The sequence below is a fragment of the Pneumocystis carinii genome (assembly GCF_001477545.1).
Source record: "Pneumocystis carinii B80 chromosome Unknown supercont1.9, whole genome shotgun sequence".
NCBI lineage: Eukaryota > Fungi > Ascomycota > Pneumocystomycetes > Pneumocystales > Pneumocystaceae > Pneumocystis > Pneumocystis carinii.
Window position 1 is genome coordinate 100,541 of NW_017264721.1, and position 24,143 is coordinate 124,683.

At 24.7% G+C, this 24,143-nt stretch overlaps 8 protein-coding genes across 8 annotated transcripts; 4 read left to right on the top strand and 4 right to left on the bottom strand.

Moving 5' to 3' along the window:
* Positions 1 to 72: 72 nt before the first annotated feature.
* On the bottom strand, positions 73 to 3,159 carry T552_02099 (hypothetical protein; the record flags this gene model as incomplete). Its single annotated transcript, XM_018370655.1, has 24 exons — positions 73 to 112; positions 152 to 222; positions 264 to 293; positions 336 to 427; positions 469 to 486; positions 527 to 571; positions 614 to 638; positions 856 to 962; positions 1,019 to 1,055; positions 1,096 to 1,191; positions 1,236 to 1,391; positions 1,436 to 1,491; positions 1,538 to 1,565; positions 1,609 to 1,636; positions 1,679 to 1,776; positions 1,819 to 1,983; positions 2,028 to 2,050; positions 2,100 to 2,196; positions 2,241 to 2,260; positions 2,305 to 2,322; positions 2,367 to 2,496; positions 2,540 to 2,567; positions 2,621 to 2,683; positions 2,723 to 3,159. 24 exons carry the CDS (start codon positions 3,157 to 3,159, stop codon positions 73 to 75), a joined length of 1,908 nt encoding a protein of 635 aa, XP_018225540.1.
* A 116-nt stretch (positions 3,160 to 3,275) lies between these two features.
* On the top strand, positions 3,276 to 3,892 carry T552_02100 (hypothetical protein; the record flags this gene model as incomplete). The annotated part of the gene is made up of 5 exons (XM_018370656.1): positions 3,276 to 3,397; positions 3,443 to 3,474; positions 3,512 to 3,625; positions 3,665 to 3,720; positions 3,764 to 3,892. The coding sequence occupies 5 exons, from the start codon at positions 3,276 to 3,278 to the stop codon at positions 3,890 to 3,892; spliced, it is 453 nt and encodes a 150-aa protein (XP_018225541.1).
* A 198-nt stretch (positions 3,893 to 4,090) lies between these two features.
* T552_02101 (hypothetical protein) lies at positions 4,091 to 8,493 on the bottom strand. Its single transcript, XM_018370657.1, has 20 exons — positions 8,452 to 8,493; positions 8,290 to 8,403; positions 8,171 to 8,249; positions 8,072 to 8,130; positions 7,703 to 8,030; positions 7,534 to 7,655; positions 7,367 to 7,490; positions 7,184 to 7,325; positions 6,955 to 7,142; positions 6,342 to 6,912; positions 5,804 to 6,299; positions 5,662 to 5,758; positions 5,410 to 5,615; positions 5,297 to 5,365; positions 5,139 to 5,253; positions 5,000 to 5,090; positions 4,899 to 4,956; positions 4,756 to 4,856; positions 4,360 to 4,710; positions 4,091 to 4,317 (listed from the first exon to the last, which is right to left on the bottom strand). The coding sequence occupies exons 2-20, from the start codon at positions 8,399 to 8,401 to the stop codon at positions 4,135 to 4,137; spliced, it is 3,492 nt and encodes a 1,163-aa protein (XP_018225542.1). The 5' UTR covers positions 8,402 to 8,403; positions 8,452 to 8,493; the 3' UTR covers positions 4,091 to 4,134.
* A 15-nt stretch (positions 8,494 to 8,508) lies between these two features.
* On the top strand, positions 8,509 to 10,420 carry T552_02102 (hypothetical protein). Its single transcript, XM_018370658.1, has 9 exons — positions 8,509 to 8,898; positions 8,948 to 9,179; positions 9,223 to 9,316; positions 9,362 to 9,474; positions 9,518 to 9,578; positions 9,626 to 9,765; positions 9,804 to 9,886; positions 9,932 to 10,081; positions 10,126 to 10,420. Exons 1-9 carry the CDS (start codon positions 8,544 to 8,546, stop codon positions 10,383 to 10,385), a joined length of 1,488 nt encoding a protein of 495 aa, XP_018225543.1. The 5' UTR covers positions 8,509 to 8,543; the 3' UTR covers positions 10,386 to 10,420.
* Positions 10,421 to 10,759: 339 nt separating this feature from the next.
* Positions 10,760 to 11,954, top strand: T552_02103 (hypothetical protein). Its single transcript, XM_018370659.1, has 5 exons — positions 10,760 to 10,894; positions 10,941 to 11,108; positions 11,155 to 11,244; positions 11,288 to 11,703; positions 11,747 to 11,954. The coding sequence occupies exons 1-5, from the start codon at positions 10,805 to 10,807 to the stop codon at positions 11,913 to 11,915; spliced, it is 933 nt and encodes a 310-aa protein (XP_018225544.1). The 5' UTR covers positions 10,760 to 10,804; the 3' UTR covers positions 11,916 to 11,954.
* Positions 11,955 to 12,931: 977 nt separating this feature from the next.
* Positions 12,932 to 15,406, top strand: T552_02104 (hypothetical protein). Its single transcript, XM_018370660.1, has 8 exons — positions 12,932 to 13,253; positions 13,293 to 13,615; positions 13,662 to 13,826; positions 13,874 to 14,216; positions 14,262 to 14,398; positions 14,451 to 14,754; positions 14,804 to 14,962; positions 15,012 to 15,406. The coding sequence occupies exons 1-7, from the start codon at positions 13,056 to 13,058 to the stop codon at positions 14,816 to 14,818; spliced, it is 1,485 nt and encodes a 494-aa protein (XP_018225545.1). The 5' UTR covers positions 12,932 to 13,055; the 3' UTR covers positions 14,819 to 14,962; positions 15,012 to 15,406.
* A 1,900-nt stretch (positions 15,407 to 17,306) lies between these two features.
* On the bottom strand, positions 17,307 to 19,308 carry T552_04143 (ATP-dependent RNA helicase dhh1; the record flags this gene model as incomplete). Its single annotated transcript, XM_018372194.1, has 11 exons — positions 17,307 to 17,387; positions 17,432 to 17,735; positions 17,776 to 17,929; positions 17,972 to 18,152; positions 18,199 to 18,327; positions 18,371 to 18,616; positions 18,666 to 18,853; positions 18,895 to 19,018; positions 19,061 to 19,099; positions 19,150 to 19,213; positions 19,262 to 19,308. 11 exons carry the CDS (start codon positions 19,306 to 19,308, stop codon positions 17,307 to 17,309), a joined length of 1,557 nt encoding a protein of 518 aa, XP_018225546.1.
* An 813-nt stretch (positions 19,309 to 20,121) lies between these two features.
* T552_04144 (hypothetical protein) lies at positions 20,122 to 23,961 on the bottom strand (the record flags this gene model as incomplete). The annotated part of the gene is made up of 12 exons (XM_018372195.1): positions 20,122 to 20,167; positions 20,214 to 20,311; positions 20,356 to 20,404; positions 20,454 to 20,605; positions 20,650 to 20,808; positions 20,855 to 22,744; positions 22,783 to 23,022; positions 23,067 to 23,346; positions 23,389 to 23,558; positions 23,606 to 23,656; positions 23,698 to 23,847; positions 23,890 to 23,961. The coding sequence occupies 12 exons, from the start codon at positions 23,959 to 23,961 to the stop codon at positions 20,122 to 20,124; spliced, it is 3,357 nt and encodes a 1,118-aa protein (XP_018225547.1).
* Between the last annotated feature and the right edge of the window lie 182 nt (positions 23,962 to 24,143).

The following is a 24,143-nucleotide window of genomic DNA, read 5'->3' on the forward strand; positions in this document are numbered from 1 at the left end:
ATATCTATTATCAAGTAGTTTATTAAATTTATCATATAAATACTCAAAAGTATAAAATAGTAAAAGTAAATATTAATCTTTATTATCAATATTTATTTGGTCAGAATAATGCCTAAAAATAAAAATATTATAATAAAAAAAAAAAACTTACATTATATTTGATAATATTTTATTTTTCAATAACGTATCTCCATTACCAGAAACTATACGAAGTATTAATTCCTAAAATATCATTAAAAAAACATAAATGATAAAACACTCACATTCAATTCAGATCTCCCAAGAATATCAACCTAATAACATTAATTAATGATAATAATGTTTAAAATACGAACATGATCAGCAGTTTTAGATCCTCCACGAAGACCATGTCGATCAGGCTGATGAAGCATCTCATGCACAATAATTGATATATTCGCTGGGTTATCTACGCATATCAAAATAATCTATATAATATAATTTAATTACATCGATGTTGCTTCCAACCTATAAAATAATAAATAACTATAATCAACAAATATTATACCACCTTTAACACACATAAAACCAGTGCTCAAAATATTAACGGTACCTTGATTACTTAAAAAAATAGGATTTAAAATAAAAGCTATACCATCGCCTTCACCCATTACTACACCCTAAATCTTATACCATTAATTCTTCATAATTATTAAAAAAAAAACCTTTTCCTACAATTTTAAGTAAGATATAGCAACAATATCAATTTACCGTATATGGCTTAATATTAACTGTGTTATCAATAAATGGTGTTTGGCCAAAAATATCAGGATCAGAAAATATTCCCATAGTCTAAATAAGCATTACATAAACCATATAAATTAAAATATAAAATACATTATTTATACAATCACATAAATCGACTTTAGCAGAATCCCTTGATAAATTACTATCTTTTGGACCCACGTCATACCAATAAGCTCTTTCAGTAGGTTTGCCAATACCTAAAAAAATAATTAAAAAAAATAAAAAATATTTGACTATAGCATTCCATAAAAACAATATATTTTCATATCAGGTGCATTTGGAAGACTCACCTTATTCGTGTTAAACATGAAAAAGATTCATATAAAATACTTCTAAAGGATTAACCCATTTCTCAGGTCGATTATTATTCATCTCAACACTCTTTTCTGTCCACGAAATACCATGTGAATAATTTGTACTTAACATCTTCCAAAGCTCAATAGATTATTCAATAAATATTCCAAAAAAACCTTATGAAAACTATGGGATGTCTGACTTATCAAATAATCCATTGAATCAGACATTGTTAAATTTCTTAAAATAGATGTCTTAGAATTTTTTCGAAAATTAATAAAAGAACCAAAAGAAAGATTATGAATATTCGGTATATATAAATCATCAGGCGCCTAATTATGTTTATTTGTTTCTTTCTTTTTAATTTTATTAATACCCATGTTGCATTTCCCCATATAACATTTTCACCCTTTGGAAGCATTGAAGCAATACCTAAAGCAATTTAGATTTAACTACTTAAGACAAATTAATAACATACCAGGAAGACTTCTTAAAAGCTGTACTCTCTTTCATAAAATTAATAGCATAATTAACATATAAAAAATATACCTCAAACTTGGAAAAAAAACGTTCCAATCTATAAATTTACTAATATATAATTTTTCAAAACAAATAATACCCATAAACAGAAACTGCATTTAGTTGTGTAGTATCTTTTACTTCACCAGAAAGTAAAGCAGTCACCGCTTTAGGTGTACCTAAAAGTGACCCTGAAATCTGAAATAATGTTAAATTAGAAAAAAAAATTATAAAACAAACATTTATAAATGCTTCAATATGATCATTAACCCATGATTTCCCACCATTACCATATCCATCTGCTTCTACCCATTTTAAAAACCACAATGTCAATTGACTACCCATGGAATGCGATATTATAACCGATTTTTTTCCAGATGTAGCTTTTGCAATTTCAATAGAAGCCTGAAACTATGAATATACTAAATTAAAAATGATAATTTCTTTACCTTCAACTTGGTAAAATAATGATCTTAAAAACATATATAAAAAATTATTCATAAAAAAATATACAAAAATACCTCTTTCCTCAAGATTTAAAAAAGATAACCTCCAATCATATGCTGCACTAAACATATTATTAGGATCATAGCCAATAGCAGAAAGATTTTCAATAATCTTTAAATGATTTTAGAAAACATATCATATATATTGAAAACAACCTTATTCCATATCCAATAACCTAGAAAAACAATAAAGCATTATAAAATAATAAAAAATTTATACCTGTTACAAAAAAATCGGCTTTTAAACGGTTAAGATATAACGAATAAATACATGAGTATTACCAGCACTTAATCCTTGTGCAGCACGAAGCTTTACACCCTCTGGATCAAGACCTGTAGTCTCATTGAGCATTAATTGGCTCACCCAACATTTTTTATCCATTAACATAGCACGAAGCATAGTCCAACTTCCCTATATATAATAATAAAATTTAAAAAAAAGTCAAATTTTGTACCCATAAACGCTTTCTAAAATAAGGCAAACTCCTTATATTAACATAATATAATATAAAAATATTTAAAATTAAAATACATACGAACAATTGGACGTAGACCAACTTTCTAAACCTGTAGATATAACACCAGGAACTATAATAACACTAAAAACTATTAAACAAAAAAAAAAGCTAAAAGAATACTTGAAGTGTGGCTTATATCCTTGTTCTCGTAAACGATTTCCGACAAAAAAAGCCTCATAATCAGAATCCTTGTCATAATATGATAATTTTTTAGCATCATCAAATACAGAAGCAGGTATAATATTGCGCAGCTCTTCCATGAAATCCCCAATATCAGTAAAACCTAGGAGAAAATCCCAATCAAAATCAACAATATTTGACCGCTTAATAAATATTCCAGTTATAACAGCACCAACAATTATACCAAAAACAAAGACAACTCTCCTGTACTGTACTAAATGTCTCTTGAAATCACTATCTTTAAATATATTTTTTTGTTTAATAGGTAAACTATTTTTTACATGCGTTATTTTTGATAGTCTATTTCTTAAAAAACCAGAACGAGATTTAACAGAAGATTCTAAATTCACTTTTACTTCTTTATCTTTATTGGACATGTATCTAAATATTTCTTTAAAAAGAAAAATAAATATTTTCTAAAAGTTACATTTCAAAATTCAAACGAATCTCATTTAAATGTTAAATTATTTTAAAATTTAAAAATTCAAATAAAATGAAAATTGAAATTGAAAATTACAAAGACGAATCTCAATTACCAAGCATAATAAATCTTATAACTCATGATTTAAGTGAACCTTACTCAATATATGTATTTCGATATTTTATACATCAATGGTAGAAAAAAAATCTTTAATTTCTCTTTATAAACTGAAATTGTAGGCCGGAATTATGTCTTTTGGAAAAAAAAAAAAGTTTTGCCATTAATTCTTAACTATTATTAGGCAAAAGAAAAGGATATAATTGTTGGAACTATCATTTGCAAACTCGAAAATCATAAGAAATGCCTTCGCGGTTATATTGCTATGATAGCTGTTAAAAAAGAATATAGAAGAAAAGGAATAGGTGAATTTAATTAATTAATTAATTATTCTAATTTTTTAGCTAGTAAAATGGTTGAAAAAGTATTATCAATAATGAAAGAGAAAAATACAGATGAAGTAATTAAATTACAAAACAAATATTTTTACTTATCAAAAATAGGTGATTTTGGAAACAGAAGTAACTAATAAAGAAGCAATAATATTATATGAAAATTTCGGATTTATAAGAGACAAAAGACTACATAAATATTATTTAAATACATCAGATGCATACAGGTATAAACTTTAAATATTGTTAATAACGACATGCTAATACTTCAAAGATTCATTCTAAAATTGAAAGAGCCCATATATTACCCATACCATCAAAATATATAATTCAAAAAATAAACATAGCGTTTCTAAGAATAAAATAAAAAATTATAAATGCAACGAGAAATGAAATCAGGATTTTATACTAACAATATATATTTTAGTATAGATTCAAATCAATTCAATCCATATTAATTAATCATATAATTTCTAAAATATTCAATAAATAGGTTGTTTTATACCAATATCATGGCAATAGCCATCTGTTATTATTTTATGAATCGCATCATTTTTATGAGGGAGAAGAGAAATTGCAAAAACCGTATCATTCCATTTTCTTTCCGTATCACATTTTGATAATCTTACTACAAGCTTCTCAGCCAATTGCTTTGCATGTTTTTCCTATTCCAATATAAAAAAATATACTACCAAAAAAAAATATACCTTTTCTATAAATGAAATCAAAAAACGAATAATACGCTTAAAACTAGCTTCATCTAAAGATTCAGAATCATTTGAAAGTGAGCTAAAAATATCTAAAAAATTATTGTAAATAGAATTATCTTTTGTAGATAGTTCAGTAAAAAACATTTTAGCAAAATCTACAATACGACGGTCATTATCTTCTAAACATCTAGCCATTTTCCCAAGTTGCCCTTTAACTTTTACTTGTCCAGCAAGAATAAGAAATGTTAAAGTCATTAAACATGTTTTCTTAACAGAAGAATCATTATCTTTTAAACGTCTATATAAAAATTCTGTATTTTCATTTATAAGATGGTTAAAACAAACATTCTAACATAAGTTATTAAAAATCACATGAATTTTAAATATAGAAACCATATCACCAAGAGCAATAAGTAAGTTACTACGTATCAATGGGTCAGGTGATTTTTCTAAAATATTAAAAAGCAAAGGAAGATTCAACTCACAAAACCGAGCTAAAAAATTAATCATATAAATATTTATCATATATTTAATACCTGAAACACACATCATCTTAGCTAAGGTTAACGCTGCTGTTGACTGTAAACATGAATCCTATAGAAATCAATAAAATCAAAAATAAACTAAAAGATACAACCTTATATAAATGACTGTTAATGCATATTTCTTGCACTAAAGGGCCAAATCTGGCTAGTAAAGAGTTATTCCCATATAGAAGCTCATATTCCCTATAGAAAACAAATCAAAAAGCAGTACAAAAAAACAAATAATTCAACCTTATATAATTCATAGCTTCCGATAAATCATCCTCAATAGTTCCAACAACAAAATCTAATTCATTACTACTAGTAGCACTAGATGTTTTCAAAGAATGAGATTGAAAATCTACAACTAATATTATATGAGCCTGATGATATAAAAGAATAAAAAAAACCTTTTTGATTATCTGATTTTTTTTTTTTAAATTCATTTTCACAAGATTCAATATAAACAATTTGTTTTACTATATTTTGTCAAAATTCTATAAAAAATAATTTAAAGACACACATGCTACATGCCCCACAATAAATAACAATTGAGAAAGCAATGATGAAGATTTTATCGATAAAGAATCATCATCTAAACTTATTTTCTTCGCAGAAAAACTTTTAAACACACTTTTGCATTTAGAGCGCAATAAATTAGTGCAAATTTTATCAGGATATTGTGCAAGTAAATAAATAGCATTAATGGCTTGTTCGGCAACACTAAACCTAAAGAATATTAACTAAAATAACAAAAATTGTTTACATTATATACCATTCTACATTTTCAGTTGGCGATAAAATAATATTTCCAAGTTTTGAAAAAATAATATGCTCGTCTACAAGCCTTGCTTGAAAATAGTCAGAAGAGTCTTACTAAATTAGATAACATTATATATAAATATATATAATCATACTTTTCGAGTTCCCATTTACTTGTTTTAACCTTTGCAGTGCAATACATGAATAACGAGCAAGAAACAAATCATTTTTTCCGTAATTGCCAAAACCAACATGTAATAAACATTCTAATCCAGAAGCTATAACATCACTATCTGCTAATCCAAGCATACCAAGAACAATTATTGCGCCTTGTCTCTGCTGTTTTAAAACATTTTCTTTTTGAGCTCCATAAACACTCCAAAGTTTCTTAATTACATTATCAGATATATAACCTTCTCTCATCATTACACATAAAAGCTGTTCCAACGATGTAAGCTCGGCTAACGTTGCACCGTATGTAAGACTAATCATATTTCGTGCAATATAATTTGCAGCTTCATTAGCATTAAGACCATCAGGAGGATCAAAAAAAAGCCCTCTGTAACATTCAATAAGTTTAGCCTGGACAGCTTTTCCTTCATCGCTTGTACTTTTAGTCCATATGAGATGTAACATTTTACGAATTCCACTCTATAGTAATTAACATATAATAAATAATAACATTTTATTTACTTTAGCTATTTCTAATTTATATGCATCTGCAACAACATAAAATTCCATTGCTTCAAGAACCTCACTTTTGTTTTTAGAAGCTAATAATTGATTAACAAGTACAGAACCCGTATGTAAACTTTCTATAAATTTTAATGCTTCGCAATAATATCTTCTAGTAAAATGTAATTTCATAAAGTTATCAAAAGAAATATTAGAATCAGAATTATCTTTTACATTTTCCAAAGATATTCCTAAAAAAGACTCTTTATATATAATTTTTTCATCATCTAAATTAGCATTCTCAAAATCTTCAAGTATTTTATCATCATCCAACGATTTTTTCTTGACCAAGCCTGGTGATTCAACAAGTGGTTTAAGAAGATCTAGTTGTTTTTCTACAGCTTCTAGACGATCATACCATAATTTTTTAAAAAGTTGCCCACCATGCATCAGAGAAAATGGATGTGTAGATATCAATTTAGATAAAAGCCTAATTGCATTTTTTCGAACATTACTACTCTTATCTTGAAGACTACGTACACATAAATCAGTAACAATTTGTCGACGCTTTGGAAATTTATTATTTAAACTAGAAAGTTAAATGCATTAGTCAAACTGAAAAACAATATACTCGCAAAGTTTTAAATAAACTTGAATTACTTTACTCCGGCAATAAGGATTAACATCCAAAAATCTCTCTTCTAATATATCAAAAAAACGATCTATCTGTCCTTTATGATCATCTGACTGTTCTAATTGAAGTAAACCCGAAATTAAATTTCCACAAACTTCAATTATTCCACATCGTAAAGTATAAGACTATAAATATCAACTCCTAACAATAAATATAAATTCTATACATCACTATCCAAAAATTTAATTATCATAGTCATTTGTTTTAAGACATTTCTTGGCATCATATCTGAAAGTTTTACTAAAAATAAAGAAATAGATTTAGGCCCTTTATTATCATTACTATTAAATTCTTTAACACTTAATTCACTAAAAAAAATAAGAAATTATTTCTTGATTAAAAAAATTACCGCAATATTTCATCTAATAATTGAGGATAATCATATTGTTCAGAAAGAATCTGTAAAAATTCAGCAACAGGCTCTGGCAAGTGCTCGTAATACTGTAAACCCTGAATGAGTGAAGTTTGAGCCCCTAATAATATAAAAGTATAAACATTAAATTAATTTAGACCTACCAAAAGCATGACCTTGGTGTTTCACTGCAATACATAATAACTTAAAAACCCTCATTTTAACTGAAGAAATTTTCATCAGCTGTTCATTTTCAAATATTAAATATGCTGATCGAATAAAAAGACTATTTAAATAAATATAAATAGTTATTTCTAAAAATTGTGAAGTTACCTAACAAATATATCTCTTTCGGGAATTGTAACCCATAATTTACTTAATCTGAGACCAAGAATTTTACACATAACATCTAGCGAATTATGGAAAAAATAATTAAAATCCAAACTCTCTTGTTTCTGATTCTTTTTATTAAATTTAGAAGACTTAGTGCCACGAGAAAAATTTTGAGAATGAGAAACATTTGAAGTGGTTCTTTCTATAATAGAAACAAGCCAATAAAGAGAAAATCCGAGAATTTCTAATATATTTTTTCTTTGGTCTTGGATATCTATTTCATTTTCCAAGATGTCTCTTGATAGAGATTCGGTAACTTGCTGAAGACCTTCCAAAATTATAAAATAAACAAACAAAAGAAATTCAAACTTGAAATAATAAGATCTACAAATTTATTAGAAGAACCAGATGGAACGTGTTCAAATGTCCTAAAAAATTAGCTAAGCTAATAATTCATTCATTCCAAGCCTTAATATCGCAAATAAACTTTTCATATATTCTTCCTCTAAAATTATTTCTAAAGATACTGATATTGCATCAATAATATCTAAAAATATAAATATAAATAAAAAAAACCATAAACTTACTATCTATAGCAGAATTGACATCTTTAGAAACATCTTCAATATTATCATCTAAAAGAAAATTTTCAGGGTCATCAAGATAAGCAGTAAAGAATTCTTTTAAATCAAATATCATATCTTATATCAATTCAATTGTAGGAAATTATGTATTATAAAATTATATACCTTATATTAAAATTTCATAAATATATTTTTTCAAAAATTTAAGTTTTTACAATGTTATGATAAACGAACGTCCTTTTAAAATCTAAAATAAAATGGAAATTAAAAATAATAAGGAAACAAAAAAAAAATTAACAAAAGAAGATGAATCGGGATCAGTCATACACGAAAATAGTTTATTTCCTGAAAATTTAAATAATAGTCAAAAAGAAGATATGGATGAAGAAGAAGATGAAGATAAAGAAGATGATGATGTTACAGAAATACAATCATTAGAAGACCATACGAGTGATTACCAATCCTCAAAATCATCTTATAATAGCAAAGAAGATGATTATTGTGAAGAGTTAGAAAAAATTTCAGAAAATGTCCGCAATGAAATAAAAAATCTCTATGAAACATTTCATCATCTTCGAAAACATTATAAATTAATTAATAAAATTGGTGAAGGTAATTATAATATAAATACGTTTAGTATAATCCTCACGTATATATAAAGGAACATTTAGCAGTGTGTACATGGCTGAAGATTGTAATTATAATGAATACATTAATGAATGGCAATATAAAGAACAAAAAACATTTTCATGGAATACTCCACTATTAAAAAGACGAAAAATACTTTCAAAATATGATAACTATAAAAAAAAATACGTCGCATTAAAAAAAATTTATGTAACAAGTAGTCCGGCAAGAATAATAAACGAATTAAAAATTCTGAAAGATTTAAAGTATATATTCATGCGTTTTTTTAATAAAGTTAAAATTCAATAGAGGAAATGATTCAATTGTTCCAATTATAACTGCAATGAGAATGAAAGATCAAATTATTATAGTTTTACCATATTTTAAACACATAGATTTCAGGGTAGATATAATTTTTTATATTATTAACTTTCTAAAATAATGCTAGGATTATTATCGTACTCTTTCTCTAGAAGATATACGATTTTACTTTAAAAAACTTTTTCAAGCACTTTATCATGTTCACAAAAACGGCATTATCCATAGAGATATAAAACCAAGGTTCATAACTTAAATTTTTATTTATAAATTAAGAATATAATAGCAATTTTTTATATGATGTAAGAAGAAGAACAGGAGTACTAGTAGATTTTGGTCTTGCTGAGGTTTTATTACTCAAATTAAAAATCTAAATATTTAAAAACATTTCTAGAGGGAAAACTATGATGAAACATCTTGTTTATGTTCTAATAAGAACAAATACGAACGATTCAAAAATAAGAAAATGTTATTATCTACAACAATTCTAAACGAGATTGAAGAACAACCAGGATATCTTAAAAATGATCCAAGGTAAAAATGACACTTAATATAATCACTAATTCCTTTAGACCAAGCAAAAGAGCAAATCGAGCAGGAACAAGAGGGTTTCGTGCGCCAGAAGTATTGTTTAAATGCATGGCACAATCAACAAGTAATAACTTTAATAAACTATAATTTATTTACTTATTACATAAAGAAATTGATATATGGGCAGCTGGTGTCATACTTCTTTCTTTCCTTACTCGAAGATTTCCCTTTTTTAATTCCTCTGATGATGTCGATGCACTAACTGAAATAACATGTATATTTGGCAAAAATGAAATGCGTAAATGTGCAGAACTTCATAGTACGTGTTTAAAGCAACAATTTACTTAATTTTTACCTTTATAGATTGTCTATTTGATACCAATATTTCTACTTTAAATGAAAAAAGAATAACATTTCAAAAATTAATACGTTGGTCTACTAATTTTTCAACAAATTATAATATTCCTCTGACATGGCAAGAAGAACTAGCTATAGACTTTCTTGAGCAATGTCTTCAACTAAATCCTTTAGAACGATTTTCAGCAGAAAAAGCATTACAGCATGACTTTCTTAAATTTATAGATGAAGATGAGTTTACAGAAGAAGTAGATTTTGTAAAATAGTTCATATATCCATTATAATAATAATTAACATACAATAAATGTTTATATGTTATTTATTATGCATATTGCATAACTCCGTGAAATAATGATTTTTTATAAAATATACAAATTATTTATATATTATTTCCCTAAATTATTAATGGAGCCTATCGATTATAGTTTACCACACTATAAAAACGGACAAGTTTATTAACAGTTTAAGCTGCTTAAAAACATTAATAAATCTGTTTCAAAATTTACATCCAAAAAATAAAAAAATGTCTACGATCTTAAAAATTTCTAAAAATTAAAAATATCGGTTAAAATTTACTCTGAAATTAATATTTAATATATTTATCTATTCAAAAAACATTCTTATAGTTAGGGAATTTAAAGACTAATGAATAGACTAAGAATATACACGAACAAAAACTAAATTTATGCTAATAAAAGATAAATCAGATATTAAAGAATCAAAGAAGCATTATATTAAAAAAAAATATACGAATACAAAGTTACATTCTAATAGTGTAAGTATTTGAAATTTATCTAGTTATTGTTTTAAATTTCTATTAGAACTCAAAAAACAACATAGACTATGTTATTCTAGGCGAATATCAAATAAAAACATGGTTTAACTCACCATATCCTAGTAGTTCAGGAGATTTGAAGTCACATTTACTTTATGTTTGCAATAAATGCTTTAAGTATTCCACTAATGGATTCTTAATAGCTAATCATGAAGTAATATTACTAAGTTTTAATATAATACACTAAAATTATATATTAGGTAATTTGCTTTTCACTGAGATCACAAGGAAAGGTTATTTTCAAAAATGCGTCATTAAAAATCAAAGAATTAGACGGAAAACAACATAAGGTATATCATTTATTAGATCTTTATTTCATATAACAAAGAATAGTTAACTTGTCAATGTCTTTCTTTATTTGCAAAGCTTTTTCTTGAAAATAAATCAATATGTTTTGATGTAGAAAATTTTTTGTTTTATGTTCTTACAAGAACAAATAAGAATATGGAAGAAACAGTCGGTTTTTTCTCTAAAGAGAAACTTTCTTGGGATGAATATAACCTTGCATGTATATTAATATTCCCTCCATATCAGAGACATGGTTATGGAAAAATTTTAATCGCTTTATCATATGAACTCTCAAAAGCAGAAGGAAAATGGGGATCACCAGAAAAGCCTCTTTCTAATCTTGGCTTTATTAGTTATTTATCATACTGGACTCGCTCAATCGTTACATTCTTATTACGAAATACAACTGATAAGTCACATAATTTTTCAATTCGAGAAATTTGTGAAAAAACAGCAATAAGGTCGATTACTTTTTATAATTGTATTTTTCTAATTTATTTCTAGACCAAAGGACGTCATATATGCATTAAAAACATTAAATATACTTGAAAACTGGAATTCCTCTCAGAATAAATTTATAGTCTCATATGAAAGTTTGAAATCATTTGTAGAAAAAAATAATATAGATCTTAAACCTATAATTCCTGATACGGCTATTTTACATTCTCAGTAATAAAACTTTATACTGTTTTAATTAGGAAACAGTTGTAATATAATATTTAAAAATAATTAAGCAATTAATTCCCTATTTTTATAATATTAATTCAATAATTTTATAATTATCCATTTACGTTGAAACTATTAATAAAGTCGTTTAAATCTTAAATATATTAACGCACATTTATATTTATTATAAAATGATGTTTTAGATTCAGAATTAGTCAAATTTATTTTAAACTCAAACTCTAAACTAAAAATGAGGCATATAATTTCATAACACAATATTTGAAAATTTATTAAATTCTATAATTCAAAAACAGACCCAAGAAACCATAACAAAAAAATTAAAATTTAGAAGATTTATATAATTAAAAACCATTTACTTTAATTGTATGAAATACAACCATTTGATTTATCCAATCACTAAAAGTAATCTCAAAGTAAATACATAATTCAAAAACATAAAATATCCAATTATAAAAGTACATAGCAAAAAATATAATAATAAAATGAATTCAAAATACAATTTATTAAATCCTAAAATTTAGATAAAATATTACTCTATATTTTGGTTTTCATATAATACATATATACTTAATTTTTAAATATAATCCTTAAAGAAATAAAATATAAATATATAATTTCTAAACATATTTCCAAAATACTTTAGAAATAAAATATTCCCTTAGAACTAAATATTTTTTCATATTCAATTATAAGTAAAACTTATTTATTTAATTATCACATTCTTAAATATTAATACCAATATTTATCATATTTTTAAAATTAAATGATTTCAAATACTATGAATTACAATATCATAATCCTTATATTTTATTTCTTAATATGGTATTTACTTAAATTTATAGATAATATTTTCTTATTCTAATTGCTCAAAGATTCATACATTAATCTATATATAAATATGAAAACATGTTATTGCTATAAATATTCAACTATTTTATTAAATATTTAATATTAAAACAAATATCTAATTAATCATTTAAAACCAACTTTTCGTAAAAATCTAAACGATTACACAAATATTTCAACAATTCATTTTAATAAAATAAAATTCTACAATAAAGAACACAAGAAATAGTTCATGAGCTACAAAACTTCCATATTAGTATAAGAAATTAAAAAATAATTTATGGACCCATTATTGAAAATATCACAAATTTTATCACATTCATATTCAGATACCAAAATTAAAGAATTATTTAAAATAATATCCCAAAAAGAACTCAAAAATGATGAAATATCAAAGAAAAAATTTAAAATTGACAATGTATCTAATATTATTTCTATAAACACTAGAATTATTGAAGAATTTGAGAAAATAATAATTGTAAAAATATTTTTTAATTATTTGTATTAATATTTTTAGGAATTAAAAACATTTAGAGATCATATATCTATAATAAAAAATTTAACAAGTGAAATGGAAAAAGAGGCAGATATTGTTAACTTAAAATCTACACATTTTTTAAAACAAATAAATACTGTATATGACAGAAAAATTTCCATCAATACAAAACAAAGTTGGCTAAAATCATTTAATAATAACTTTATTATAGAAAATGAGGATTTAGAAATACTATCATCTATTTCAAAACCTGTTGATGAGAGATTTTTTGAAATTTTTTTTAGAGTTAAACAGGTTTATCTAAATTGTGAAAAACTATTAGTAGCAGGATATAATAAAGCAGGGTAAATCCTAAATATATCATGAAATATAACATTAATGGTAATGTAGTGTTGAAATTATGGAGAAAATGAATAAATATTTAGATATGGGATTTGAAAAAATATGTTATTTTATACAACAAGAGCTCAAATTAGCAAAATATAAATCTCATGAACCAAAAAATGACGTAAAGAAAGCATTGTATATGTTATCAGAAAAATACGATTTATTTAAGTAAATCATTAAACATTTGTGTATTTTTTATTAAAAAATGACTATAGAAAATGTTTAAAAACTATATCTAAGGAAAGACAAAAACTTTTATCAGAAAATCTCCAATTTGAATTAATACATGACAATCCTTTAACATCTGTACATCAAATTAAAATACAAACATATGATCTTTTACGATATACTAGTGATATGCTATCATGGATTCATCAAACTGTTATTAATGAAAAAGAATTTTTTGAGATATTATTTCGGATTGATATAGATTCAAAATCCATTAAGATCATAAACGACCTTCCAAATTTCTGTTCTATATTGGAATATAAAGATATTAGTAAAATTGTTTTCGAAATAATAGACAATAATATTGTTAACACTTGTGAGATTTTCAAGGTAATTTTTGAAACATAAAATATTGCTTTATCCTAAAAATAATAGATAAAAATCGAATCGATAATCCAAGATATTGAAAATATTGAGACAATTTATAAAATTGCAAACTTAATACAGTTCTATCATTTTACGTTGCAAAAAATTATGCCAAATGATTCTTATTTATTAAATATACTTAGAAAGTAACGATAAAAATACTAAATAACATTTTTTAATATATATTTAGTACCGAAGAAAATGTTATGAATGCATATTCCAAAAATATACAAAAAAAAAGCATTTCATAGAAAAAAGCAATTTATCTTCAAGTCACCAGCTAGAAGCACATCTTTTTTTAATAAATGCCATATCAGAGCTTAAAATGTTATATAGATCAGTTGAAACTACATATAACTCACCAGAATCTCTCGAAAATTGCGTTAAAACTATTATAAAAATTATGCTTGATCTATATTATGATTTATGTTGTATCATTTCTGATAAATTGAACAAACCATACAAATCAATATTTTTAATAAATTGTTGGGAAACATGCGAGGTATATATCAAACTTTTCTATCCATTGTATTAAATATTATTCAATTTAGGAAAATATTTTATAAATAAACCTTAGAAGCTCCAAAATACAAGAATTTAAAGACGATATTAATAATCTTTTTAAGAATTTAGAATCAAATTAACTTGACTATTTTTTTAACGCATCTAGATTAAATAACTTAATAAATATTTTGGAATCAAAAAAAAAGGTATTTATCTTATTTTCTTATACATTATCGCTAAATTAGCCTTATATAGAATCTAGAAAGATCACTAGATACAATACTAATTTAAACATCTAAAAATTTCCAAAATTTTCTGCCTCTTACAATTACAAATGCTCTTGATAGAATAAAATATTTAGAAATGTCAGATGCTACAAAAATAGCAAATAAAGCAACCGAAATGTTTATAGAAAAAAATTCAGATTTAATAAACATCTTCAAATTACAAATGATTATCAAACATATTTTCATTGGACACCAAATGAAATAAAATTACTTTTAGGAATATAATATTATAATCAAAATGTACAACATTATTCTTAATATACCAAAAAATTGTTTTCTGTATTATGAAAATGTAAATAAATTGACTAAAATTATTGCAAAATAATTAAATCTATTCCATAAATCCAACTTTTTCAAGTTTATTAATTCTATAACCTTACAATTTTTCAATTTTAGAAAATATTGTTTTTAGTATATTGTATAATATTATGAATAAATCTATTTTTTTAAATTAACGAGTCATTATTTCAAAACTTTCTGCTATGTTCACTTTAATGTATTGTATTTTAATTTAAAACACAATACATTAAAGAAAACAGACAACCAATTTTAAACTTTAAAATTACATATTTTATACATATAACTTTTTAAATATCAAATCAAAACTTATCAAATATTAAAAAAGATTCTTAATCAAAATTAACTCATTAATAATTAATGATTCTTGAAAAATATAAAAAATATCAAAAATAATCAAGTATAGAACTTTTAATTTATACTATATTTAAAATAGTTAAATATAGTATAATATACTATTATAAAATATAAAAAAAAGTATATTTTATAAATTATTTTTCAAAAAAGAAAACTCATTTTTATTTTAAAATTCAAAAAAATAATTTAAATATACTTTTTTAATGTATTATAATAATAGAATTTAGTTGGTATTTATATAATATTTATAAAATTAATTTCTCATAAAATAAAATATATAAAAAATCAATATTTACAATATTTTATAGAAATAAATAAAAATATCATTATGTTTTTTCTTCTAATTTGAATACTTTTTATAAATTCCTTTTAATTATATATATATATATAATATCTGAGTAATATTCTGAATACTTGAAATAAAAAATAATATTTTAAACATTAAAACATCCAATTAAAAATATGTAAAAATTATAAATAAAAAATAAAACTATTTTCTAAAAGTTTAGGGATATTTATAGTCTAAAGCTTAAATATATGAAGATTACACTATAAATGTAGGAAAGATATTTATTCCTATATAGAAAACTATTTATAATATCTATTATTTTAAAAAGTAAATTATGTACCAAAATACTAAAAATTTAATTTTCTTTTTTTAAAATAATATAGTTATATTCTAAATACCATTTACCTTTAATCAAATGATAAAATTAAAATAAAAATAATTATTTTTTAATTAACAATTGTATAATTTATCAAAAATTTAAAATACTATAAAAAATTACTAAAAAAATAGATAGTTTTATAAATTTTATAATATTTTAAAGCAAAGAAAATCATAAAAACATTAATTATATAAAGATGTAAACTTTTGAAAAATTTATTTTTATATATATATTAAATATAAATTATAAAAATCAGCTAAATGTTCTAAATAATATCTATGTATATCAAAAAAATCTAAAGATATGGATTATAATCTAGCATAACATCAGTAATTCCTAAACGTCTAAAAAAAGATAAATAAAAGTAATAATAAGAATCAAATGTGCTTATTACAAATAACATTTAATAAAGTATTATCAATTTTAAATAAAAACTATTGAAAATAATTATTCAATGCTATTAAGCAATATTAATGAATAATCATAAATATATTTTAAGATAAAATTCTGCTTATGATCTAAAGTAGAAAAAAATTGCAAAAAAAGAATTTATGAAATATTATCATATATAGCAATATATGATCTTATAAAATTCAATTATGTTACGATGATATATTAATTCAAAAATATGACATTCATTAAAGAAAAAAAAAATCCATTACAGGGAAATCTAATGTCATATATTCATTAATAATTAATAAATCAGTTTTTTTTTTTTTAATATTAAAAACAATCCCATAGGTTTAGCTAAATAATTGAATTCGAATTTTCTGATGAATAAATCGTTTTGAACTTTCACCAACATAAAACTTGATAAAAACAACCACGAAAAATAGCCTGAAATTAACCAAACATTTTTCATTGAAAAAAAAAAAAACGCAACATAAATAGATAAATCAAAAATAAAAAATTTGCAATGCTCATAAGATATCAACAAGATCCTATAATATAGATAATTCACAATGTTTGATCAAATTATGCCGATAATTATAAGCCCAAAAAGGCGTCAACATCAATTCGAACTTTAAAATTAAACTAAACCATATAGGAATCATTAATCCCTAACAATATTATCATTTAAGGATACAACATGACCATTCGCACGATTAGAATGTCGTCCACTATGGAATCGAGCTCTATTTCCGCCTCGTCCTCGTTGACCATGTTGACGAACATAACTTTGCTCATTATTAGGTTGATCATTAGAATTTCCATTACTTTGGGGAATAGTAGCATGCTGTTTGGGAGGAGCCTTATTACTAACAGGTTCATCAAAGGCACTTGGAGAAACATAAAGACGTTTATCAATTATTGACGGTATTGGTTGTATTTCTGTCGAAAGCTCTTGCTCAATTTTATATAAATTAAATCTATAAATAAGCTACAAGAAGTTATCTTTTCATAACATACCTATCCTCCCAATTTATAAGATTAATAGCCAAACCAAGATGACCAAATCGACCAGATCTACCTATACGATGAAGATAGGTTTCCGAATTTTTTGGAAAATCGAAATTAATTACAACATTAACTGCCTGAATATCAATACCGCGTGTTAAAAGATCTAAAAAATTAGAATAGAATGTCCTAAAGTATAATTTTATACCAGAACAAACAAGATTACGACAAACACCATTTCGAAAATCATGAAACACTCTATTTCGATGATTCTGTAACATTTTTGCATGAGAATAGAAGCAAGAATAGCCAAGTTCCGTAATCTTTTTAGCCAGAAGCTCAACCCTATTAGTAGAATTGCAAAAAATTATTGACTGATTAATTTGGAGCTATATTAAAATAAGATAAAAGCGATAACGAAAAAAAAAACAATACCTTAGAAAAAAGAGTATTCAAACAATGAACCTTCTGCTTCTCCTCTACAAAAGCGTAATATTGGGTAACTCCTCTCAAAGTAAGCTCATCCATAAGATTTATTTCGTAAGGTTTAGAAAGATGTTTATCCTATAAAAAAATAAGATTCTAAATAATATGAAAAACTAAATACCATAAAACTTTTTACTATAAGAGGAAATGTAGCACTATAAAGCATAATTTGACGATCTTTTGGAAAGTATGTAAGTAACTGTTCTATTACAGGAGTAAATTCAATACTAAGAAGCTTATCCGCTTCATCCATTATAAAAGTAAAACATTCATTAAATTCCGCAACACCTTTTCCTGCTAAATCCAGAATCCTACCAGGAGTACCAACAATTACATGTACAGGATCATTAAGTCGAATTATATCTTGCTAAATTAAAAATATCAATATAATTAAAAATATAATAAAATAAAAAAACCTGAAGAGATGTACCACCAGTTGTAACCATAACATTAATGCCCATATGTTTTCCAAGAGTTTTACAAACATGTGATGTCTGTAAAGCAAGTTCACGTGTTGGAACTAATATTAATGCCTGAGTTTTAGGCTTCTTCGGATTCAACTTCTCAAGAGCAGGAATAACAAACGCTGCTGTTTTTCCAGTACCTAATTATTAATCAAAAACTTCAATATAATAAATAAAGTACCATTTTTTGCACGTGCAAGAATATCTCGACCTGTTAATGCAATAGGGATAGACTCTTCTTGTATAGGTGAAGGATATTCAAATCCAGCCTCAAATATACCCATTAATAATTCTCGTTTTAAATACTTAGTGTATGTTAGTTAATTACAAACACGGGTGTCCTCTACAAAATCTTCAAACTCATTCCCCTTTGTTTTTGTTACATCCTTTAAAAAACATAAGTATTCTTGAAAAATATTTATAAATCAGAAAGAACCTCTGTTTGTGGCCGAGTATCTTTTGCTGAAAGGCTATGAGTCTTTTTCCAATCATCATACGTTCTATTCATACATCGCATTATTTACTAAAAAAATATTTAAGTAAATTACTTAGTAGAATCTATAGCCACTGATCCTGAATCCCTAACAGAACTCATAATTCAGCTATATATCTTATAATCTTATTATAAATTTCTAAATAATCCTAAGATTCCTTATGAACTTTTTACTAAAACGTCTTTTTCCCTTAATATCTCCTAATAAAACAATAAACCCATTTATTCATACAAAATATTGTAAAAACCTTATTAGTTAATAGTAAAAAGATAATAATAAAAATCAATATTCAAATCAAAGTCTGTATTCTAAAATAATCCCTTTCGTTGTCTACGTAATCCTTCAACGGGTGCCCTAATAAAATTCTTTACCTTATAAATACAAATAAAAAATAATAAGTAAGTTATGTTAAAAAATTAAACATGGAAGAGTATACAAAGATATAAGAAACTAATATGTATTTAATATTTGAATATATTTTACATATTTTTTAAAAAATAAGTAAAAAGTGTATATATATTAGATATTTAAATAAATGAAAAGTTAAAGATGAATGCAACATAGAATATCAATGCCTAAGAATTATTATTTTTAATAAATTAAATGAACTTTTTTATCTAAATATTATTAATAGTAAATATTTTAAAATAAACAAAACATGAAAAGATCAAAATTTAATGATTTTTATTGATAAATTGTATAACAAGTGTTAGTTTTAAGAAATATTCTCAAAAGATATTTTTCTTATAAAATTATCACAAGTTATTTAAATATCTAGAAAAAAAAAACATTTCCATAAATAAATGATTAACTAGATAAAATAAATACAAAAAACTACAAATTCTATAATCTATTTGTAATATTAGGATATTTTTTTCTATGCAATATTTATTAAACTATAAACATATTATGTTTTATCGAAAATCCAATATAGTCTGACTTCTTTCAGGATCTTTCATTCTATATTTTAAATTAAACTCATCATTATTAGATAAATAATATCTACTTTATTATTTTTATATCAGGCCCAATTGCTATATTACTCATATCCTGAGGAGTAATTAAAATGAACTGTGTCATACTAGCATCACGTGCAGCATTTATCTAAAAAGAGATTAAATAAAAAGAAGTGAAAAATATCAATTTACCATCATGCTTATACTTATTTTACGATTAACAGCATCCATAAATACATCGCTATGAATTAATTAATACAGCCAAAAAACAAAAAAAATTAAATATTTACAATTCATCTAAACAACGAATGGGACTACCCATTGCTTCCCATATTGATAAAAGTAAACAGACCGTTGAAAAAGATTTTTCTCCTCCAGATAAACTTTTAAAAGTATTATTTTTAAGTAAATCTTTTTCGTTTGAAAAAGTATCAACATATATCTAATAAAGTAAAAAAATATAAGATTAATAATAAAAATATTTACTTTTGGTTCAAGTGTTCTTGCTTTATGATCTATTTTTAACTTTCCATTAAACGCTCTCATAGATAAAAAATGGTGGAACAACATTTTTGTGCGCAATGAAAGCATACTTCTATAATATTTCCATCTTTGACGCCTCTCTTTTAAAGTATTTCGTAGAATCTAAAATAAACTTAAAAAAATAAAACATGAAATTTGAAAAATATACATCATAAAGAACTTCAAGCTCCTTAATTTCTAGAGAAGCCATATGAAAATCATTTTGTGCCTTTTCAAATTCTTGAGCAATATCTTCTATAGTAGCACCTAAGCATTGCTGAACTTCGCTGAGTCTTTTAGTCATTTGTTTAATGAGAGCATCTAAATAATGCGCATCATGATTAACCTTAACTCTCTTACTAATTTGAGATGCTTTCTTAATAAAATCATCTACAAGTTTTTCCTGTTCAACTTTATTTTCAGTAATTTCATTAATTTTTATCAAATATTCATCAACTTTTTTTTTATAATGCTCAGAATCAACTTTTTTTTGAATTCGTTGACCTACATAATCCTCCAATACTTTTTTTAACTGTTCAATTGACATTTCCAGTTCTGATATTTGTTTTTTTTTAGAAGCTAATTCCTCTTTAATCAAAACATTCACTTCATTTAATTTATTCGTAGCTTTCAGAATGTCTCCATACTGTCCTTGGTAATTTTCTACTATTTCTTGTGCCTCTTTAATATTTTCTTCAAGAGCCTCAATTTTCCCTGTATTTTCTTTTTCATTAAATCTTTCATTTATATCATCCAATTCATTTTGTTTTTCATTTATTTGATGCTTTATAGACTTTTTTTGATTTTCTAGGTCTTTTTTCTTAGATATCATCTCTTTTAAAGAAGTCATATGGAGTTTTTGGGACTGTAAAGAACGATTATACTCCAATTCAGCATTTTCTATCGATTTTTGTATCAACAACATTTCTTTATCCGTATTTTCTGAAAGACGAAGTGCCTTTTTCCAACCATCTACAGGTATACTACTACTAGAGCCCTGTTTACCCCCAATTTTAAAACCATCGCATCCATTTTTATGCAAGGCGTAACATGCAGTGACATTAGCTGGTTTATTATACATAATTTTATCAGCTGTAAACCTATCTTTAATCAAAATTGTTGACTCTATTTGATGATGAATTATAAGTTGACGTTTAATGAGCTCATCTTTAATGTTTAAAATTTTAAGTATTGTATCAAATTCACAGTCAGGTTCTCCTTTGGAATAATCAAACATATCATCAGTTCCTATAATAATGTTTACAAAACAATTGCATTTTTGCATAAGATTTTTCAATATTTTTTCATCTTCAGTATTTTTAACCAAAAAAGCATTAAGTGTTGTCCCAAAAAATGTTTCAAGAATAAACAACCATTCTGGTTTCAACACTTGAACAAATTTTCCAAAAGGACCAATAGGAATTGAAGTAAATCTATTCTCTTGCTCAATTGCTTGTATCAATATTGGCATTCGTGGATGAAATGCTGTTAATCGATCTTTTTTTGCATGTTCAAAAGATATCAATTGACCACGTAAAGCTTTAAGAGATCTATCATATTCTAAAACAGTATCTTTAATTTTTGATGCTTTATTGTCTTCTATTCTAATATTTTCTTCAACTTCTTCTATTAAAGCATCTATTTTGAAATTATTTGATCTCAATATCGAAATTTGCAAATCCAATTCTTCCTTTTTCTTCCTAAGTTTCTCTTGATAGCCACCATCAAGTTCAAGGAGCCTTTCTTTTTCATCAGAAATCTTTTTCAAACATCTTGTAATTTCATCATTAGCCATTTTTATTTGATCCTGAACTTCATTCTGCTGTATCATCAATTCTTTAATTTCTTCATTATTTAAATCCAATCTACGCTTGATCTCAGAATATTGTTTATTAGAAAATGGAAGTTTATCTTCTTTTATAGAATCGAAATTTCTTTGAGTAGCCGTAATCTTGACAGATAAATCAGAAAGATCGGATTCTGATTTAAAATATTCTTCCTGTGCACGAGACATCTTTTTCCTCTGATTTTCCAAAAGATTAGTAATATCATCAAGCCTCTAAATAATTAGCTTCCTTAAATATTCAACTTAAATACCTTTTCTTGCTCTTCAACCTGAGCCCATGCCATTTCATCTTTAAGATTATCCAATTTTTCATACATTTCACGAATTTTAAAAGTCTCTTGAAAACGAGTAGAAGCATCATCTACAGTTTGCTTTAAAGATGATAAACCTTCTTTTTTTGTTTTAATGACGTCAGCTGCAATTTCAATACTTTCATTAATCAAATTATAATCATTATTTAATTGAGTCAACTGAATGCCTTTCATAAAAAACTAAGATTATTAATAGTTATACAAAAAAAAATCTAGAATAATACTTTATATTTATCCTCTGCACTAGAACTTCCAAGAAATTGACGTGCAGTATCTTGAGTAAGAACAGTCATAGGATTATCAACTTGCAAACCCATATGATCATTAATCGCATTTAATTCATCTCTTTTCGTAGATATCAGACGATTGTCAGCAGATCTAATTTTATATCCACCACATGATTCCCTAGTAAACCTTCTCTCTATAATAATAGTATTACCATAAACATCATGCATGTACGCATCATCCCCTGTATTTTTAAGCATAATTGTTACAGAAGATGAACTACAGAGTATTAAAAACAAAAATACAAACATAAATCTATACTTTGCTCCTTCTCGAATCAAATCCTTAATATTAGAGCCCCGATTAGTAATTGATGCCTTTCCTCCCAAACAAACAGTAATTGCTGTAAGTATAGCACTTTTTCCACTCCCATTATGGCCTATAAGGAAATTTATATTCGAACATAAATCAACTTTTAAATATTTGTGACACTTTAATACTAATTAACATCTACAAAAGCAACCTAAACACTTCATACCATAAAATTAACAAGTTCAACTGATTTTATAATCCCTGCTTCAGCGCATGGCTAGCATAATAAATATTTATTTTGAAAATTATACGACCTACTAATAATCTTCTATTTTGTAGATCTAACTTAGTCTGCTGACTCTCTGACTCTCCTTCAGAAAATTCATCTTCATTATATGACTCATTTTCATATATTTCATCCTCATTTAAGACATTTTGATTTAAAAGATGCTCATTTGATTTATATTTCTAAATTTATCAATTTTAAAGAATTAATACCAAAAAAAAAACTTTTTCATTCAAAAAAATATTATGATTTCCTTCATTATATAGCTTCTCATCTTCAATCTTCCTCTTAACCATAATACCTATTTCTATATCTTTTACTTACAATACTTAAATCAAACTATAACTCACCTATAAAATTAAAAAACAAGATCCCTATATATATTGATTTTTTACTTTCATTTTACTTATTTCTTATCAATTTTAACTAAAAAATATAATAATATTAGTTAAAGTCGATTTTTCTTAGTCTCTTTAGC